General features: G+C 45.1%; 1 protein-coding gene across 2 annotated transcripts in view; it reads right to left on the bottom strand.

The window, feature by feature from the left end:
* The window catches only part of Agpat4 (1-acylglycerol-3-phosphate O-acyltransferase 4), a 101,282-nt gene that overhangs the window by 5,324 nt on the left and 73,803 nt on the right, over positions 1-22,155 (bottom strand). For both annotated transcript variants that reach the window (XM_003466380.5, XM_005002172.4), the window contains exons 3-6: positions 10,965-11,134; positions 4,047-4,208; positions 3,704-3,857; positions 1,489-1,591 (exon numbers count right to left, since the gene is read on the bottom strand). In XM_003466380.5, the coding sequence (XP_003466428.1) occupies positions 1,489-1,591; positions 3,704-3,857; positions 4,047-4,208; positions 10,965-11,134 (589 nt within the window). The remainder of the gene's footprint in view (positions 1-1,488; positions 1,592-3,703; positions 3,858-4,046; positions 4,209-10,964; positions 11,135-22,155) is intronic.

The following is a 22,155-nucleotide window of genomic DNA, read 5'->3' as shown; positions in this document are numbered from 1 at the left end:
CTTTATATATTTATTTCTAGGACTGTTTTTTATTTTGCTCTTTCTCATCTACCTTTGATTTGCAAATCACATGTTTCATAGAAAAAGAAACACCTGAAAATCATTTGAATGGTGGAAACTTAGGGGATTTTTCTCTTTTCTATAATTTACTTGCTACTATTACCTTGATTTTTTAATACTTTGTATTGGGGTATAATACATAGGGAAGAATGTTTCCATCACCTTAAATGGGTCACCATAAGAAAACCAGTGTCGAGCGGCAGAGGTGATCCTCCTCCGAGGCTATGACAGTGAACTGGCTTCACTCTAATTCCCACTATGCTCCAGAGCTGCAGTTACTGAAGAAAATTGTGTTGTGCAGGTAAAATAATCCTGCCCATTGCCAGCTCTAGCTGGCTACTGTGTGGGGCTTCTGCCAAGCGCTAAAGAAACTCGGTGGGGGGGGGCACTTCACCCCCGGGAGGACTCCTTTTCTCCTGGTCTGCCTTGCAATTAAGTAATAAGGCAGCTCATCAACCACACCATCAGAAAATAGCAGTAGCGATGATCTATGTATATTTGGGGGGTATAGGAAAGCCAGTCGTATTTCCAGGTAGGAAGCAATTTAAACTCAAGCTGTCAATTCACTAAAACATCCCTCAGCAAAGTCTAAACATCTTTAATAGCCCAGTGTGAAAGATCAGCCACTGATTCTTCCCTGTGCAATGGGTTACTTTAGCATCTGTAGGATCTTTAAGAAGTTGTGTACCACTTGACTGGTTCTCTGTGAGTATTTCAGGGCTCTCAGCCTTTAAAACTGGCCTGCAGTACAAGAATGCAGTCCCATGCCTGACCTCTGTCAGACTGCATTTTAATACATAATCACTGATTTATAACGTGTGCCATAATCTTTGTGCTTTATCGTGGACATCGTTCAATTCTGTTTCCCACTAATCTTGGTGACATTTTGGAGACTAGGTGTTATACTAACTATGTAAACCAGTGAAAAGAATGGGCTTACCTAATATCTTTGGGAAATGTTTTCAAGAAAATTGGGATTAGCCTGGAAAGAGACTTAAGTGAGCTACTGCAAAAGTGTTCTTCACTTGCTCCTTGTAAGTTACGTATGCTGTTATTTGTGTGTCTTTTTATAGAAAAGACTCATCTTTTAAGGTGTTAATAAAGTAATCACTATACAATCAACCTTCAAATGATTGATTATAAAATATTTCCAACTGTAAAAGTGTTCTTTCCTTTGTTCAACCTGAGCCCTGTGACATGAACGAGCTGGTAAAAGAGAGTCAGAGGATTGGGAAGGAGGAGTCTTCCGCAGATTATTTCTAAGAGTTGGATGTGTCTCTTGAGTTTATAATATAAATATAGACTGTAAACAAGCTCCTTGCAAAATAGACTCTAAAATGCTAACTAGATGCTTGTGGAAGGAGGTCTCCAAGTTTTTTTTCTGATTTATTTCCTTAGAAATGAGTTCTTTCTGGAAAAGAAACTTACCTAACATAACAATCAGCATGGTATTTCTTTCCATTTAGGACTCCCAGCAGCGTTGGGTTTTCATTATTTCTGAAATTGAGTGTACAGTCATATACAGCTGGAACTATAAAAATAAGACAAACACAAAGCAGTATATAGCTGGTGAACCCAAGTCTGTTCTGTAGATACACATACTGGAAGACATAATCATGTCACTAGTGGCTTGTCTGAGTGGCTCAATTATAGATTTCTTCTTCATGCTTTTCTATATTCTTCAGATGGTCTACACTGAGCATGTATCAGCTTCTATAACCAGAAGACCCCACTATTGCCTAGTAATAGAAACCAGAATAGTTACTGAGTTCAGATCAGTTTTAGAAGAAGATTATAATATTGGATCTAGATGCATGACAGCAATGATTTGTAGCTGTTTAATATGCAGCCTATCATATTCAACAAATGCTAATATTTAAACAAACATAGATAGGAAACAAATTAATCGAAACTATATGATGCAAGGATGTGTCTAAGTTACAGAAATACAGCACTCTCTAATGCTTATTTCCCCTAGAAAAACAAAACAGCTGCAAACATGGGATAAGTTACTATTAAGTCCTTAAGGTACTGAATTATAGCCCATAGAAACACAGCTGAGGCAACTATCTGTGACTTTAATGGTTCTACTCAGCGGTGAGTTAATCTGTCAGTATGATGGACGTTATGCCAAAGTCACTGCTGTAGCCCCAGGCCCTGGCTCATACTCAAGAGGTGTTTATTGGATCAAAGAATGGAAGGTTACACTGCACACTAAGGAGTGAGTGGAGCATACAAATACACCGTGGAAGTCTGCTGATGTCCAGGACAGGCGTGGGCAGTAGAAAAACTGGAGTTTTGGAGTTAGGCAGAGTGTGGATGCAATGGCCACCTTCTCCCAGTGGGGAGGGGTTGCTCAGGCAGGCAGCTGAGCCCTACAAGCCTGACTCCTGGAGAGTGGGTTCGTGGTGCCTTCGCCATACAGTGGCACTTACTAAGAGCTCAGCACATAGTAGCATGGGCCTGCCTTTCAATGAGAGCTGCGTGTGATATAGTTATTATCAACAAAAGGAAGGAGTGGGGACTTATAGGAAAGATGGAAATGTATTTGGTCCAGATGGGAATATGAAGAACCAAGATTCCAAAATGATAAAATTGCTATCCATTTTCTTCCTGCCGCTGACCCCACGTAGAATTTGCAGGTCATTATCCTTGCTGCTGGCAGAGGGTCCCTGGCAGAGGACACAAGACCTGGCCTGGGCACAAGTACCAAGCCTGCTCTACCTAGCCTAGAGAGGTTGGACTGCCCAAGGGCAGAGGTGCCAGGGTAGGCAACACCGCAGATTGTAACACCGCAGAATGCCCTAAGTGCTGGTCTCAGGCCTGGGGAAGTGTGCGGACTCTTGACATTTGCTCCATGAAGAAGAGAGAAGACATCAAGACAAGGCTGTGAACTGGTGGCATGAGGCCAGGGGCCATGTCTTGGCCGAGGCCCAGCCTTGCCACCTCTCCCCACAGGATGGAGCCCAGCCTCTCCTGAACACACCTGAGGAAGGGTAACACTGAGGACGCCTGAGGAAGGCTAGCACTGCACCTCTCTAGAGGCTCTAGAAGCTGTGTCCAGGCCCAGGGGTTGGGGTGCAGCCCCCTTCAAGAGCCCAGAAAGCTAGGAGTGTGAACTTGAGAGCAGGGGTACAAGGGAAGATAAGGAACATTGTTTTAAGCTAAAAAAAAAGATTAAAAGGAGCCAAAGAAGCACATAACAGGTGGCCAGAGGCAAATTGTTGCTGTTATTTTCTTGTAACCTACAGAGATTTAGGACTCCAAAATCACTGGTCAGCAGCCACAGACCACAAGTCCAGTTCATCATTTGCAGGCAGCTGATGGCAGCAGATTGGCAAAAAGTGCCCCTAAAGTCTCAGAGGGGATCCCTCGATCTACATTCCTGTGGCCAGACTGACCCCAAAGACCCTATTGGCCAGGGGGCCTCCAAGAATACAGTGCATACCGTGCAGCCCTGCAGTGCCCCTGATGAACAGCAGAGGGCAGTGTCTGTTGGCATGTACCTGGCCTAATCCCAGATTCTGAATCGACTTGGAGGCCCAGTTTAAGAGTAACTCCTAGTTTCTGGGCAAAGAAAGAGAAAAGCCTACAGCTCAGAAGGTGCAAGAAGCAGAAGCACAGGGACAGTCATCATCCTTACCTACGCCTCTCAAGCACTTCACAGTGATGGCAAAGCCTTTGGTGCGTGGCAGCAGATGGTGCTTCAGGCTGGGCAACCCCTTGGCTTGGGCCACCTGCATGCTGATCTGGTGCTTCTTCTCTGTGAACCGTGTGCCCTCACAGTGGATCAGGAACTGGAAGGCAGAAAGTGACAGTCACACAGAGACCCTGAGATCACACGCAACCTTGGTCACAGAGGGTTGTACAGTCACACACACCCTGGGGTCACATACAGTTGTACGTCACACACAGTTCCGTGTTCACCCATACACACACACGGTCCCACAGGAGGTGGTAGGGCGTGCTGCTCTTGAAGTACATACAAGGTACTTCTCGGGGTAATCCCGGAGGTGCAGCAGACTCTTGGCGACTGTCTGACGATCTTGTTCCCACTTGCGTGTACAGAAGATCATTTCTGTGAAGTACCACATCCAACCAATTATTGGGACATAAGCCAGCTCCTTCTTGGCTAAGACTTTGGAGTTCTGAAAGAAAGGAAGCAGTCAGGTGTTTGTGAAGGTGACGAGAGGGTCACTTCCTATGGCTGTTGGAGACCTTAGTGGAAAAGAGTAAATGGTCACAAAGGCTGTAGGGATCGTTCAGAACATAGACCTTCCCACTGTGACACTGGACCCTCCCTACCATGCCAACTGGGTGTCAAGGGTTTGCTCATTGCTGAGCTCCAGTAGGTATCTAAGGTGGCACAAGGTATGAAGTGCCCACCTCAATCCCAGACTGGACTTGCCAATGGACTTGAAGCCCTTCATTTTGTAGATGATCAAACTGAGTAACTTTCACAGAATTACATATTGAATGGCTAACAGCTAGAAAAGCCGAAAACTTTAACTAGCTGTTTGTCTGAGACACCACATCAGTGACCCTGGAGGCACTGAGCAGACAAATTAGATATAAAATAATTTTCATTGAAGAACTAGCTTATTTGTCTGGTAGATTGAAAGTATTTTTAAAATTCTGTAGACTTGTACACATTCCAAAAATCACGGCACAGGAGTTAAAAGACCCTCTAGGGAGGAGTGTCACACTTTCCAAAGTGGTAGTCCCTGGACTGGGCACAGAACAGGTCTCATACAGCTGGTCGTAGTTGTCTGGAGGTAGACAAGCACTCACAAGTGTATTTTCTGTGCATTTCTTAGTTGTGTTTCTTCCCCCACAAGACTAAGGTGGGTTTTAATGATTGGCTTTTGATGACCACTGCGGAAGGGAAAGAGGTTCCACATGTGATGTGGAATCTTGGTATAAACCCGAAAGAAGGGACTGCAGAAGTCCAGATGGGCACACCTGCCCTACCTGCCTGCTGTGAGCGCAGCTTCCCTGGCCCATGGCCACTGTTTCTCACTTTTGTATTGCCTGTGGCTGTTACAGAGAAACTGCATAGTTGTGATGGAGATGGTGTAGCCACAACGGCCAGAATAGTCTTTTTTTTTTTTTTTTTTTTTTTTGGAGCATTATGGAGATAAAGTTTGTTAACCTTTGATTTAGAGCCATTAAAATTTTTTTCTATGAATACTTAATGGCTTGGGAAATGCTTACTGTATTAACACTAAATTTCCTACAGATCTGGAGCAAAAGTTGTCTATAGCATGAATATGACTGTATGAAAAAAAAAATAGTAAATCAGAGAAAAATAATAGCTGTTGTTGCTGGGCAGTCAGATTATAATCTATTGTGTTAGATTTTCCGGTTTTTATCAGAAAAATAATAAGCAATTGACATCAGCATGTTTTCACCATTTGCTTTGGTAGCACAACTGACATTTTGGATCAAAAATGATCTTTCTGTCTCTGATGATGAAAAGGAATAGAAATTTCTGTTTTACATTGAAGTTTACCTTTCAACCTCAAAATTCTAAACATCATCAATAGGCTAGATATCAAGATTGGTTAATATTAGTAAGAAATTTGTTAAAATATTAAAGTAGAAACTTTTGCCTTACAGAGCATAGAATTTCGTGTCTTTCTTGCCTTGGCAAGACTTTACAGGAAGCGTTGGAATCAGACAGTTTGCTTTTAGCAAGATTCTTACATGAGCCAGCTGTGTAACTTTGGTCAAGATAGCTAACCTTCCTGAGCTTTGGTGTTCTCGGTATATTATAAGGAAAATAATACTTATAGTGTTCTCATAGAAATCTCTTAGCATATGGTAAGCTACCAAAGCACAGAGTTAAGATATTTACACAAAAGCATTCAGTAGCTTATAGCCAACATCATCACCACCGGGCAGGTGGGATGTCTGGAAGCCTCTTTCCACTTAGCTCGTTTCCCAAGCACAACAGCATCAACAGATCATATTTACCCAAGTACCACCAAATAGGCACTATAGCAAGATTTACGTAAGTGAACTCATCATGACTAATTTACTAGAAACTACTATTAAAATGTGCTTATCGTCCTCTAGGTAAATGATCAGCAAAGTATAAACATCATGTCTCTCTGAGACCAATCAAAGGTTTCTATGTGTGGTAGCAATGGTTTTGACAAAACCTACCAATTTCACTGATTCTGGATTTACTTTGCAGGTAGACCTAACAGACTACTGGTAAGTTAGACATTTATACAGATCCATTTGGACAGAAATATCTAGAAAATCTGCAGTACAGTGTCATCTGCCACCACAAAGGACTGAATGTCTTGTCTAACCATTTTCTGGTTGTTGTAGGGTCACTGTTGTCATAGTATGTCCCACAGTAAAATACATGTGACACTTCTGAGAGCAGAGAGAGAAAGAGACAGAGAGACAGAGACAGAGACAGAAACACAGAGAGAGACAGAGAGACAGAGACAACAGAAACAGAGACAGAGACAGAGAGACAGAAATAGCATTCAGGGAAGAATGACAGGGCTGCTTGGTCCACCCAGTGAAGTAAACAGAGCCAGGCCCTCCCATCATTCAGAATATCCAAGCCTACGAGCCAGGAAGCCAGTGCCTCAGCCAGCAGGGCGGCTCCAGTTGAGAACCCTTTTGGTGGTAGGAAAAACTATTTGCGGGGATCTATCTGGTGTCTTCAGCCCTGAGACTCCACAGCCTCTGAGTGAAGTGATCAGAACAAAAGGATTTTCTCCATTGTGGTCACTGCCAAGTGGGAAGATGGAAATATTCACTGCCAGTGTCAGGCAGCCCCTGTGCAACCTGGTTTCTATGATTTTTACCCCACTGGTGCACTTGCAAGGAAGGCGCTTATGCCGCTGAGCTAAATCGCTGGCCCTTTTATTTGATTTTTAAAACAGGATCTTACTACTGGGCAGGCCAGTCTGGCCTTCAGCTCACTATGTAGCTAGATAGACTTCAAGCTTGCAGCGACCCTCAGCCTCCTGAGTGCTAGGATTACAGGTGTGCACCACTACATCTGGCTCTTTCCTGGCTTTGAAATGGTCATTCCTAAAAGTTTATTAGTTTGGCCACTATTTGAGCCATTGTATGGGTTCACCCGTGGCCATTTATTTCTATAAATATTTGAAATGTGGTATTTTAAGTGGAACTTTGAAATCGGGTATAATAGTTGTTAAAAATAAGCAGGCTAAAAAGTCCATACTTAACAACATCCTTTCATGTTTCTCCCAACTACAGCTAGAGGCAAAGTCTCTAGCTAGAGTGGAGAATGTTAAGTCTGGGGGAGACTGACTATACTGCATAGCCTGATCACTGCAGGGGATCAGCAAGTCAGCCAGCAGTCCAGCTTTTGTTTCCACTCTCTACTTGAGCTCTTTAACCTCAGATTGCACTGTCTGCAAAGATGTTTAGTGAGGACCACACTAAGCCAGGCATAGTGCAGGCACTAGGACAGAGGGTGGATGGGATGATCCATGTCCTGAGGTATTCAGAGTCTAGCGACCAAAGAAAGTGAAAGGTACAGATTTCTGTTACATCCTTGCCCCATCCCTAGGGAACCAATCTTGAGTAGATGCTCTGCCTTGCAAGTGAGTTGCACACACACAAGAAGACCTAAGGGAACCAGCAGTGGTAGTGAACTTATGGTGCGCCTATCACAGTGGGTTGTTCATATCATTGAAAGCTCTAAATTGTTCACCATCTCTGAAGAGTGTCTCTGAAGTCTAAGGGCCTAGCCAGAGTACAGTGGTGCTCAAATGGACCAGGTATGTGCATGCCTCTGTGTGTGTGTGTGTGTGTGTGTGTGTGTGTGTGTGTGTGTACCTGTGTGCATCAAAAGGTGAGACTTCCTTTGTGCCAAATAGGGCAGCTGAACGTGAGCCAGTTTTGCTAACATTGCATTACCTTCTCAGGCTTTGTCCTCTAATGCTCCGAAGAAAATGCTGTAGACTCTATGCTACCAGAAAAATCTCAAGAGAGCCCCCAAACAAAATGAACTCTGTTCCACAGTTAGTCACAGCCACAGGGGAAATGTACAAACCCAACATAAAACAAAGGTGCTCTCTAAGAATCCGTCTCTCTGGGACTGGAAGTAACCATATATCATTCATCAAAGTCTGGCCGAAAGCACAGAGCTCTGTGGCTCTGATAGCATCTTACCATGTAGCCGACTCCCTCCCCTCACCAAGCCCCAAACCAGCCTTTGTTGGTGAACAGATATGCAGAGGGGGAAGCAGGAGCATTTGGGGATCCACAAGAAGGCTGTGGCCAGCAGGAAATTCATCACACCTGACTTTCGTATGGAAATGGTGGTGGTCAGGACAAAACAGATGGAGAGGAGCTCCCTCACAAGCGTACCCCACCCATCTGAGTGCCTGGCCCAGCTTCCTTTGGGTGTCCTCAGGTCTGAGCAGATGGGAGGACAGGCAAAGGGTTACAGGATGGGTGGGAAACAAAGCTCCCCAAGGGCAAAGGTAACCTGGGTTTTTTCCCTGTGCATGGACCAACAAGACCACAGGAGTTTGCTGAATATCTGCAGCAGCGCAGGTGAGGGACAGCTCAGAGGGAGCAGAGCTTTTCCGTGTCAGGAGCAATGTGCTGAGGGCCAGGAGGTGGCTCCCTGTTTGGTATTGCTGCAAGCCAGCCTGGTTTACCTGGTCAGGGAGGGGCAACTTTGTTTTGTTAAACACACTGCCCTCAGCTTTTTGCAATGAAGGAAGAGACCCTGGTGAAAAAGAAGACCTGCTACATAAACTCCACTTCCGGGCCTATGCGGGCTGGAAGCCAGGTAAGGTACTGACATCTACATGCTTCCCTGTGTGCTCCACCTGGTAAGGTCCTATGGCTTGTCCCTAATGCAACTCCCCTCCTCGGAGGTAGAAGGGAGCTAGAAAACTTGTCCCTTTGTAGTTAGCCTGTCATTTCTTGTTCTCAGTGTGTCATGAGATCTAGACCCCAGTTTTTCTTCCCAGCTCTATCTGGGGGTGTGGTGAATGAAGCTTTGGAATCACTCATGAGCTGCTGTCCCAGGGTAAATCACTTCTCAGTGGAGGCTCTTTTCTTTTTAAAAGGTGATTGATAATGTATAAGAATTAGAAATGACACAGTGAGGGACAGGCCACCCACATGCTCAGGGCTCGCAGCTACAAGGACTGAGCAAGAGTCTGAAGCTGCCTTGCAGCCCGGAAGCTGCCACAGGGACTCCTACCTTGCAACTATACAGGTCTGCAGGCCTGAGCAGGAATGTCACAGAAAACAGGGACTACCACCTGCCTCTGTACTGCACCCGGGATGCCAGAGACCCTGGCAAGCCAGAAGGTGAGTTCTGTGACAGCTCTGTTCTAGCATGTCGGGCACTGTGTGCATTCCCCAGAGCAGAATTGCCTCTGTTACTAATAATGTGTGTCTGCAACCAGTGGGATCAGTGACCATAACACTTTAAGGGGTGATCTTGCCTCAGAGAGAACATAAGCCAGAATATAAATAAGACCTCTTATCTGAGGTGCTAAGACAGAAGAAGATAGGTACAGTAGCTCTCCCTTATCCATGGTTTAAGGCATCTGTGGTCTGGAAACATGGAATGGAAAATCCAGAAATAAATAGTTCATAGATATTTAATAACTTTTATTATAATGTACCATTATAATTATTCATTCTGTTAGTTATCATTGTTAATTACTTCATGTGCTTAACTTATAGATTAGACTTTATCATGGATATTAATGTTTAGAGAAAACATAACACATATACAGTTCAGAATAATCTGTGGTTTCAGACACACTCAGAATGTCTTTGAATTCACTCTAAGGATAAAGGGAAATATTGTGTTAGACTTTTTGATTTTGTTCTGCAAATATATTTGAACACACACACAGATTTAAAAAAAAAAAAAAAAAAAAAAAAAAAAAAAAACACCACTGGAATTGCGGATAGGATAGTAAAGGCAAAAGGTTCTCTTCACCTGCCTGGAGGAACCAGACCACTGACCGCTCTAGCCCCATCTGTCCTCTGTGATCTTAATCTTCTAGCTCCTCAATGCCATGATTTCATCTTCAAGGACTACCACAAGCAGGTGCGAGGTGAGCGGAGCCATCTTGCCTGCCTGTAAGGGAATGTTTCCCGTTTCCCAGTCTCTAAGTTCTGGTGCAAACTGCTAGGGCCCTTCCTGCCTGAGGCTGTATACCCTGTGGCTTCCTCATCAAGGGCAACAACTGAGTGCCCTTGATGAGTTCAACTCACTTGTGTGATACGGGCTCAACTGTGATATGCCTTGATGTGTCAAAAATGGCAAAGGTCAACTGAGGAGACCGAGCTCCAAAGGCCTGCAAGCTATGTGCAAGAAGTCAAACTGACTGGGGAGCAAAAGAATTTAATATTAATTCTAAATTCAGTGATTCAAACTTCCTCACTTATGGATATAACTTTCAAGCCTATGGCTATCAAAATTCAGAGGTGAATTGTGCCTGCTAGCCAAGCAAGCAGTACAGTAATTAAGAGTACGAGACCATGTCAAACTAGACAAGCTGAAATCCAATTACAGCTCTAGGACCCTGAGCAGAAATTCAGACTCTCTATAACTAGTATTTTAAAGGCAAAAGTAGTATATCATCTAGGTACTCCTAAATGTTTCTGTAAAGACTAAATAACTACATAAAATAGATGGTTAGGTAATAATAGTTGAATACCTCTTGCAAATGTTTCTAAGATGTTAATCCTGACCCTAAGCAAGAATGTAAAGCAGTTTTAAAGAACATTTCATTTTGTAAAACAACAACACAAAACTCTGCTGATTCTTCTGCAAATTCTGAATGATCAAGAGCTAAAAAAAAAAAAAGGCAACTTAGAGCCCTGACTCTCAGAAATGAGCGAGGCACCCGAATGCACCTGTCACTTACCCCTAAGATTCCAAGGCGCTCGGACAGGCTCCAGCCACAAAGAAAGTCGATTTCAAACTTGTGGTTCAGAATCACGATGGCATTTTCCTTTCCATACTTGGGGTAGGCATGCGGGTCTGTGTAGATGGTGCACTCTGTGCCTGACCACCACTCCAGCAACATCACCAGCTCTGGAAAAAACCACAGCAACAGGCAGACAGGTGTTTATCTCACCAGCCTGCGATCTCAGGTCAGTTCTTCTGGGCCATAGTGGGAGGGAGCAGTTTTTAGGGTAAAGGTCTGGGTTATTTAGGCCCGGACTCCAAAGCATGAAAGGACTTAGAAGCAAAAGGAACAATGAAAAACATTCCAAGGGATAAGTGGAAGCTTTGAGACAGCCAGTGACTAACATTCCTTGGTTCAGTACCTGGGGAGAAAATACATCACAAAGTCTAAATCCACCGAGCATCTGTGCCCTTGGGTTGACAGAGCTTGGCAAGGCAGTGTGAGGTGATATGGAAATGACTAATTGGTATACTTATAAACTCCATCAAAGAACACTAAGTGCCTGCTTTTTCTCCCCCTTGATGACAGTGGGGGACACCAGGTCTCATGGAGGATCACACTGTGGTAGTGTAAGTCGAAGCACTGGAAGGTCAAGAGTACATCAGAGTCATCATTCTGAAGGGTGCACTAAAACTACTCTCAAGGAGCACATTCTCTGAAGGAGCCTGGGGACGGGCAAAAAGACCCTTTGAGTATATTCTTCTGTGATGCCTCTAGTCTGACTGGAACTCTCCTACCTGGTGGCCACAGGAAAAACTCATACTGCGAAAATTGTCCAGAAATACAGCTGAAGGTTGCTGATCATGTAGCATCCAAAATGGATTTTGGCTGCTCTTGGAACTGGATGTGAACACCAGAACCCTCTGGAAGTCCATGATCCAGCTTCCAAGCATTGGCACCAGGGACCATGGACAAGCCAACCCCAAAAGCTACAACATGCTGGCCTCTGAAGTAGGGTTTCCTCATGGGGTTGGAGAAACTGCAGTGTGGGCACTTTGGACATGGCACGCAGTAAGCTCCCACAAATTGAGAGTATTTGTATCGTTCCAAACAAAACCGCCCTCCTTCTGTCCTAGAAGTGAGTGATAAGATGTGTCTGCCTACGCCTGGTTATCTCACTGGGTAATGATTTTGGTGGCAACTAGAAATGGCAAGTCAGGAACAAAGAGTCTGGGAAGAGGAGAAGGGGCTAGAACACAACATGCAGCCAATCAAGGCAGCTGATGAAGGGATCTGTCATCCCCACTGGGTGAGCAGAGGATCCTAGCACTGCACGAATTTCTTCTAAGAACCAGGACGGGTAGGAACCACCTACTTCATTATTGGTACATGGAAGTCAGGGACTCAAAGCTGAGTGGCTTGTGTGAACTACATTTCCAATGTACCTTAGCCCATGGTTTAATGTCTCCATGCTCTTCCTCCCTGCTGTAAGCCAGTTTGCATCTCCACCACACACAGCACTCTCCCTAAAGGCTCCATTAGGTCTTGTGAATACAGCAAGAGATTGTCTCCTCCATCATAGACCACAGGCGCCATGTGACTGGGCTCCAACATTTTGCAAGAACTTGCACACTGGTGCTTTTGAACAACTGCTGTATGTTTACCTAGCTGTTTTGACAGTGGATACCAAGGACTCAGATTAGAACCTTGTCCTCTTACAGAATGCTGCCAAGAGCAGGACAGATCAACAATCCCAAAACAGTGTGACAAAGAGGAGAAAGATCTGTCAGGGCATTATTGCAGAATGTCACGCTCAGGGAGCTGAGAGTCAGACCCAGGCAGGTGCCATACCTATTTGGGTCACACATTGTCCTGAGACGTTAGTATGTTTCCCAGTGTCCCCTTGTCTGTAAAGTAGGGATAGCACGTGTACAAAGCACCCAGAAGGATATCAAGCATGAGTAGGTAATCAATGAATAGCCAGCTTTTATTACTACTGTATACATGGCAACTTTATCATACCCAAAGCTCTGTGACTGCAGAAGGTGGGCTGGGAGAAGATAGAGACTCATGGAGAGTCCTGCAGACAACTCTGCAGAGTTTGATGGGTGCTTTCATCCTAAACGCAATGAACAGCATTGGAGTATCCATGAGCAGACCTGCATTAGCATCCAATTTGTATTTTGAAACATTACTCAACCTGAGCTGGGGTCAGGTTGGTACAGGGAAATCAGAAGCAGGAAGGCCAGTCAAGAGCGGACCTGGCAGCTCAGTGGCGGGACAGTGGCTAGACGAGGTGGGTAGTAGTGAATAAGGCCAAATTCTCACTCATCGAAACAGGCTGCTAACCGTCGCTGAGCTCCAAACCTCACTGGTTAGAAGAGCTTCATACCCCTCCCTTCATTCCCTCTTTCTTTCTTTCTTTTCTTTTCTTTTCTTTTTTTCTGTCTGTCTCCTATAAGTTTTCCAGATCTTTTAATCCCAAGAAGCATAATTATATAGTCTCATTGTAAAAAAATTCAGTGAACCCAGAAGAATATAGAAAGAAATGCAATACTCTCTTTGACAGCTTTGAAAGGTGGCAGCTGTTAAACCCAACTGCATTTCCCAGGCTCCTTTTCTCGTATGTCTTGGGTAGAGGGCACCACACTGATGGAGGTCTGGGAAGTGGAAGGGAAGGAGTTTTGTAGAAGGTTTGTAGTTCACACAGGCTGTTACTGATCTGGTGGTTCATGGCTTACATGCATGTAAAACAGCTGCCTGGCCTGCAGCTGCTTTTCTTTCCCTAGATTCTTCATTAGCTTCTCTGACTTCCATGTCGGGTTCCTGGCCACGACACTTACTGCATCAGTGCCACATTCGATACCAAGGCCGGATCCCCACCATCCTCATCAGTGCCAGATGCAACAAGAACCGAAGCACGTTTGAGCCCATTCTCATGGGCTCCACCTCATGCTTTCAGGCTCTAACCCCTTGCTCTACCTTGATTTATGTCCCTCACCCTTCTTGACTACCTGCCCTTTGGACTCCAAGCTCCAGCACCTGATGCAGCAGGACAGCCTTACGAAGCTCCCTGATAAGCCCCTGATAAGTCCCTACAGAAACTCCCTTGATAAGGCCAGTTTCTTGGGACCAACCCTTATGTAGCTGTGCATACGCCATGCACTTGCAGTGACTCTGCCTCTGGGCTGAACCTGACTGAGATATTTCCTCCTTACCGTCCCACCTTCTCCCTTCCTCTGGGTTAACCATTAAGAACAGTGCAACTAGGGCCAGGGATTTAGCTCAGCAGCACAAGCGCCTGCTTTGCAGCTGTGGGGTCGTGAGTTTGATCCCCAGTACCAAAAACAAAAAGAACAGTGCAAGTGTGAACATTTTGGAACAAAATCTCTAATCCTCTTCTTAGGCACACCCACACACACATACACAACCCCTTTAAGTGTGTTAATGTTTTCAAACAGTGTATTTTAGACCATTCCCTATTGATAGACAGATAATCAGAAAATACTTATTGAACACTCTTACCACTATAGATACTTTATATGTGTTACTGCATTATATACACAATGTGAAACACTGTATTATCCTCCCCACTTGAAAAACAAAAAAAAAAAAAAAAAAAAAAAAGGAGAATTTCCCATTATTTGTTCACCGTATGGAAGTGCCATTTTCAAGTCTAAAGTGGCCAGAATTGCCATGTGGATGGAATCTGGGTGGCTAATTCGTTACAGCCACTCAGAGAGCATCCCAAAAATTGAGACAAGAAAAAAAAAAGTAGTCAGAATGGCCGTTTCATAAAGTCTAATGCAATAGCTACATAGCATTTGGTGGCATGAATGTAACCTGATGTATTCAGCCGTTCTACTGATTATCACTTTTGCTTTTGTTTTTTCTTAAAACAAGGGATCTGTTATAAATAATATTGTAATAAACATCTTTGAAAATATATGACTTTAAATATATTTGTACAAACATTTCTCCAACAGATATACTAGGTGTGGAATTATAAGTTTAAAAATATACAAATTGTAAGTTTCTAGATACTTTCAAATTATCCTTTAAAAATATCTTTCTAAACTACGCTTAAGTCAACAATGTACTAAGAAGTCCTTTTCTTATTTGGTAGATTCACAGTGCAAGCTTTTTTAGGTTGAGACCAAGTGTGTCTTTCTGCCCATGTTCTATTGTGGACAAAGTTCTTGACCTCCTTGAGGCCAGGCCTGCATCTGGTTCATATCTGTTTCCTTTGACCTTGCCCAACTAGCCAACACAGGGCAGGAAGTCAACTTCTGGCTTTGAATGACTCAGCAGCTTTGAATGACTCAGGGGTTTTAGTTCAATGCACCTATGCAAATAATTATGTACAATTTAGAAATACTTTTATGAGTTCAGGTTTCACTTACACTCCTGCAGGGTTGTCAGCAATGCTGCCTGACCTCAGGTTGGGTGCCCTGGGTTCCTGGGGCTGTTGTTAACTCCATCAATGCCAACACAAGTTTCAGCCTGTCCTGCCCACTCTTACCACCCATCCATGGTAGCAGATCTCAAAACTGCTTTCTCCTCTCACCAAATTTCATCATTCCATTATCTTTCAAAGGACACATTAGTTGGAATTTGCAATTTAAATCAGGAAGTTACCAAAAGGCTCTGGAGTGACAGATCCTGACCAGGAACATTAGGCAATTTCTCTAGCTATAATAAAATACTTGAAGTAAATCAACCAAAAGGGGGGAAAACAAAAGGTTTACTTTGGCTGATGGGTCTGTGGTTGGCTGTTGCTTTGGGCCTATGGCAGCAGGTAAGTATGTGTTGGAGCAAAATGGTTTTCCTCATGGTACCCCCAGGAAGCGAGAGGGGAAGAGGGGAAGAGGGAGAGAGATAGAGTAGGGTCCCAACATTCCTTAAATGGGACTTAATGTCCTCCTTTTAAGTCTCACCTCTTAACATTCCTCCACTTCCCATAGTGGACAAGCCTAAATCTCACAGGCCTTTCAGGGACAGGCCAGATCCTAACTGTAGCTAGCACAAGTGAACTTGAGGGGCCTGGAAGAAAGCAGAGCCTCCAGTGTCTACTTGGCGATGAATCACTGGCCAAAAGCTTGGAGTTCAGAGTTCTCCATGGAAAACATCAGGTAACAAGCACTGTAACATCAGAAGCCAGCAATCAATCTCCAAGGGCAAATCCAAGAGAAGCAAAAATAAACCTTTGACCTGAAGCGTTTTGCTTCTTGGTTAGCATCCCGACTAATTAATACTAAAAGCAACCAAAATTTTTACCTAGTAAGAACTGGAGCCATTAGTTGAGCAGTTAATTGAAAAACAATAAGCCTTATAGTGAAATAATTCATCCAATGAAAATTGAAAGAGAGGGGGCAATAAGGGGATGCTCCTATGTACCCACGGCCCTGAAGGGCCCAAGGACTGCAAACGAATTTCCCTGAGAGGAGCTCTCTGGGGAGAAGTGCAGAGAGGAAGCTGGAACAGCAAAGTTCCAGGAGTTGGAGACACACAGATCAAGCACAGAGTCTGTCTGCTGCTCATCGACCCAGGGCCTGCCTGGCGTGTCTACTGAGCACACAGGATCATGCCATCCGGGTCTGTGGTACATATGAAGGGGCCTCACATGGGTGGAAAGCACCTAAAGATGTGGAACTCACAGGGAGTCAGGGTCGCCAGGTCCTCACCCAGAAAGTCTATGGGGGCACAGTCAGGTGCTTCAGGTAAAGACACACACACACACACACACACACACACACACACACACACACCTTGCCTTATGCCAACTGGATCATCCCCTGAAGCTGTTATCCAAGTGGGGACCTGCTGTCCTTAAGACCACCAAATAGAAATGGCAGAGAGGAGACTAAAGAGACAGCCTGAACAATGGAGAAGCATCTGTAGTTCCCTTGATACCATTCCACGGAGTGACACAACTGGAAACTTTTGGTGACCCAGACGTTTTTTTCTTTGCTCATTCTGTGATTCTGACTTTGTGAATGATGCCAACAGCTGTCAAATCCCCTTGGCTGCTAGGTATTTGGTTTCTCTGGGTCCTTGCCTTGTTTAAATGCATGTCAACAGCTTGAATCTACCAAATGTGTAGGTAGAAGAGCCATGGGACATGTTCCCAAGAGCGTGGGGTGGGGGAACCCTGCACCCAGCCTGAGTTTGTAACGTGACCTGGCCAGTCAGCCCTTCCTGAGGACAGGAGTCATGTGCTAGGATTTGCGTGTGAGTCACACAAGGTCAATAGCATCTGATGGTTCATCTTCCTCAGGTCCCTGGGGTTGGCTTTTCTGACTGGGCATCTGGTGTATGTATGACCCGATGTCCTTTCATAACTTTCATTTTTAGGGCTTAGATTAGCCAGATAGCTATCAGTGAGAGACCTTTGTTCCATGACCTAAGAAGGAACCAGGTTGGAGGTACATACCTCCTCCTTCATCTCCAGGACATGGCTCCTCCACCAATTAGGAGGCCTCTCACTCTAGTGCCTAAAATCAGTTTCTTTCAGTGGTGTTGCCCAAGGGAAAGGATTCAAAATGCTCTGTTCAGGACCTCACAGCAGCTGAGCAGATGTGGTGACCAGAGCTGGTGCTCAGCTTTTGTGGCTATTGCCAGCTTGCCAAACCCTTACCAAGAAGGGTGTGGAGCCACTCAGCTTATGATACCTCTGGCTGACCAGTGTGTGTGTGTGTGTGTGTGTGTGTGTGTGTGTGTAGGATTAAGCGATGTCCCAGACTTCACAATGTACATTTTAGCCATGCAGTGCTAAGCTACCTTTCGACTGTTTTTCTTCATCCTCAGGAACATTCCCGTATTACTGGCAGACAGCCTGACACCCTATTCTGTGGGACCCCACTGCCATCCTCCTGCCACTTTATCCTAGATTCAGAATACACTGATACAGAAATGCCTGCATTTGTCAAAGAGGGACTGGTGGGGAATGAGGCACGGTAGACAGGAGAGAAGGGAGGGCTGCCCTCACCGAGTCACCCCCACCTCAGGTCTCCCACAGAACACAGCCTTGCTTGAATTCTTCGTCACATCCTTTACCATATGTGGCCAACTGTATTTTTCCTGTGGCTGCTCCCCAAGTGTGAAGCAGGATGGGGCGGTGAGGTCTATTTCTCCACACAGCACTGCTCCTTGAGGCCACGTCTGGCTCAGGCGCATGGCTGCTGCCTGCTTTGCAAGCTCTAGTAGGTGACCCCATAGAGCGAGTCCCAGTTCCCCCAGTCCTAGCCAGGGAGGAGTGTGTGGACACAGCATGTGACCCTCAGTATAAAACCCCAGACTGTTACCTACTGCTTCATCAGGGACCAATTGAAGGACAAAACCCAGATGGCTACAAAGACATGGCCTGAAGTACAGATTCAGTCCCATTGTATGTGCTCCTATCAGTTTAAAGGAATTAGAGATAAGAAAGAGACCAAAGGAAAGCAGAAGGGAGCGCACTGGTTTCCTTAGTAATAAAGGAGGAAATTGATAGCAACTGTGAACTCATGACCTCCTGGGAGAGCTGCGACCAGTGTCCCTCTTTGACAGATGAGGACAGCGAAACACAGAGAAGTGAGACCACAGTCCATGGCCTCAGACCATGGCTCAGCTCTCGTAAGATTGCTACAGATGCAAAGGAAAGCGGGGAAAGAGGACAGAGGGTGAGAAAGAGGAAGACCAAAGTGGGATGACCACACCTCGGCCACCTGCAACACAGAGGCGAAATATCAACCCAAAGGTTTAGTATGAAGATTAGATATGTTAAAGCAGGGGTCCCCAAACCCTGGCCATGGAACACTACTGGTCAGTGGCCTGTTGGGAATCACTCCCCAAGACTAAGTGACTGCCTGAGCTCCACCTCTGGTCAGATCAGCCGTGACTTCAGATTCTCAGAGGAGCTCAAACCCTACTGTGAGCTATAAATGTGAGGGATCTAGGTTGCATGTTCTTGTGAGAAACTAATGTAAGTAATAATAAAAATAAAGTATACAACAGATGTAATGTGCTTAAATTATCCTACAGCCACCCTGCCCCATCTGTGGAAAAATTGTCTTCCATGAACCTGGACCCTAGTACCAAAAAAAGTTGAAAATCGCTGTGCCAGAGTACTGAAAGCTTTGAACACACGTCCAGCACACAGCCAGTGCCTTTTCCCCCAAATGCTGCTGCTCGTAGCAACAGTGAAACATCCACAACACAAAAGAAATACGAGACAGAGAAACTCAGTCAAGAAAGAAATGGGAAACGCGCACTGATCTGAGGCTGTGATCCTGAACCCTGCTCTCTCCTGCCCCCAGCCTCCACCTCACAGAAGCTAAGGAGCCAAGAACCTAGATCCATGCTGGTCAGGACCCTTGGTTCCAACTTCTCCCTGCAAACCCCAGTGACACTCCACATTTGCAGACCCGTCCCTCTCAGGTATAGGTAGGCAGCAAGGTCCAGGGCCCCTCATCCCCACTGCACTTTCTTGGGTTCCTGTGCACCTGCAGGCTCGGAGAGTTTCTTCTCCTTTCCTTCCCCTCCCCTCCCCTCCCCTCCCCTCCCCTCCCCTCCCCTCCCCTCCCCTCCCCTCCTCTCCTCTCCTTTCTTCTCCTCTCTTTAGCCAAGTTGGTAGAAGTGCTGAAAAAAAAAAAAAAATCTACCAAAAGAGGAGGTGCAGATCCTACAGGTAAGACCTGAAAATCTACAGACTGCTGGTGGGAGCCCTAAAAAACGGAGGGCTCATATGTGGGTCCAGGAGCAGCTTCCCAAGGGAGATGGCATTTTTATCATTCTCTTTATCTAATTTTAATAATGCCACAATTATATAGGTAATTATAGGTTACATTTAATATGATAAGTTTGTGTAATTATATATTTATAATAGCTTTTGATAGTTTGACATACTATCAATAATAAATTAGAAATTAAAACTCTCTTTCTCAGAAGTCTCTAAAATACAAAAAAAGCATAGCTAGAAATATCACAGTGCACGAGCTGATCATTCACCGTAGGAACACAAGGGGCAAATGTTACTGGTTCTCTCCAAGGTCAGAGGCCTGGAAGAGCCAGGCAGCTGTACCCCTTTTTCCCTGGGGCCCATATCGCCACCTGACATCAGTTTGCAAATTATAGTGCCCACTAGATCCAAATGCCTGGGGCCATATAAAAACATTGAAATGAAACCATGTAATGAGACAATTAGTGGGAGCTGAGTAAACAAGAAGGCCTGGCCCCAAGTTGGGTGCCAAGGGTCCTTTACACAAGTGTAAAGCCACATACCCCAGAAGGGCTGTCCCCAGTGAGCCCAGAGAAATGACAAAGGGTGCACAGAAAATCCTATCCATCTCTTGTGATCTGGCGCTTAATGCAGAGTCTTGATTTTCCATCCAAGATTGGCCCCCAAACTGTGGCTCTGTTACAGAACCCCAGTCTCCCTGCCTGCCTTCCCGAAGCAGCTCCACAGGTGGCTGAATGGGACTCCTCACTGCTCTCCACACCCTTACACTCCATCCATCACTTCCTCCCTTTTCCCTATTCTGTCCTCTCTACCAAGCCTGACCCAGCCCCCTGGGCTCCACACATGCTCTTGTGCCTTTAGGACTTGCTCTGAATGACAACCTGCAAGGACATCATGTCTCCCTAACTTCCTAATGCTAAGATTATTTTGCTCATCTGAGGACTCACCGATACTTTATTTTGAGCTATTTCTAGTTGACTCATTATTATATGCATCTTTTTTTCTACATTTTCACCCTCCATTTGCATCTCTGGGGGTAATATCACTTCACAGAGACTGCTTGATCTATCAGAATAAATCAAGTCTTGATGCTGTTCCAGGACATGGAAAATTATTTTAAAATAATGGGAAGTTAGAAGGATCCTCTAGAACTTCAGGCTGGGAAATTCCCATTAGAACCTCAGAGCAAGACTCCAGCTCCTGGCAAGAAACTTCCTGTGTTCTGCCTTCTTAGACCTTGGCTGTCCTGCCTCAGTGTCAGTGTCTCTCTGTGGTTTGGGCAAGTTAAGTGGGAAATGCAGATGCTTGGAAGATCCCAGAATGGAGATGAAAATTTTGCATATAACCCTGGGCTCTCCATTTGGCGTCAGAGGAAGAATACATTGAAGTCTGTTGTTGAACCTTGGCAGCATCAGGAACGTGCTCTATCATCACTGAGCTAACACCCAGTGCTTATTCTTTCATGTGTAAAGCACATACATACAGCCTGTATATACCACACATAGACTGTCTCTAGTATTAACAGATCAGGGAGAAGATTAGGGGAAAAAAAGTCTGAAAAGACTCTGCTTCTCTGCCCCTGTCCTTCCACCCTCTAGAGGTGCTCAGTCTGCAGGATGGGCTCCTGGAAGGGCTTGGAAGGAGGGATCAGCCTGGTGTGTGCTCTGCACCCCATGGTAAACCAGGACCTTGGTTGAGCCTGCAGGGAGGTGATGGGTCCCGATCCACGCCCACCTCTGTTCCTGGCCCCATAGCACATTCCCATGGAGGGAAGCAGGGCGTGGACTCTAAGATAGAAGATGCAATCAGGAGTTAACTCAGAGTGAGTCATGTTAGGGAAATAGCTCTGCCTCTCAGGGAGCTTCCTTCCAGAAGGGTGCGGTCAAGGTGGGGAATGGCTAGGAATGAGGGGGCATGGATAGGAGTGAGGGGGCATGCTCACAGAGATGGGCTGGTGCTCCCACTTCTCTGTCCAGGTGTTCAGTGTGAGAGAGGAGACAATGGTCAGGTCCCCATCACCCCCTGTCATCATTCAGGCTTCTCAAACTCACAGCCAAGAAGGCCGGTCAGGGATCACTAAGTGGTTACGATGTCCAAGCATCTGGGACCCTCCAGATCTTACTCATGAGAGCATCAACCAAGAGACAGTTCAAAGACATAACAACTCACTGCAGTTTGTGGACCTTATCTAAATCCTGATCTAAACACTCTAAATGTTAGAGAAAGACAAGGAGGAGCAGAAGACACTTTGGAAACAACGAGAAATCTGAATATAACATGATATTACAAAAATACTGCTAAGTCCAATAGTTGCAATAACGACATAAAGATGTTCTTATTCTTCATAAAAAATATTCAGTCTGATAGTTGTGATAAAGACATGGTGGCTACATAAGGATGTTCTTATTCTTATAAAACACATCACATAATTCTAGGTGGTATTCCATGACACACAATGTCTGGAATTTACTTTATCAATTGACATCA

The sequence above is a fragment of the Cavia porcellus genome, unplaced genomic scaffold (assembly GCF_034190915.1).
Source record: "Cavia porcellus strain 051 isolate PalLab524CR breed Dunkin Hartley unplaced genomic scaffold, mCavPor4.1 scaffold_22, whole genome shotgun sequence".
Classification (NCBI taxonomy): domain Eukaryota; kingdom Metazoa; phylum Chordata; class Mammalia; order Rodentia; family Caviidae; genus Cavia; species Cavia porcellus.
This window is presented reverse-complemented; position numbering and strand designations above follow the sequence as displayed.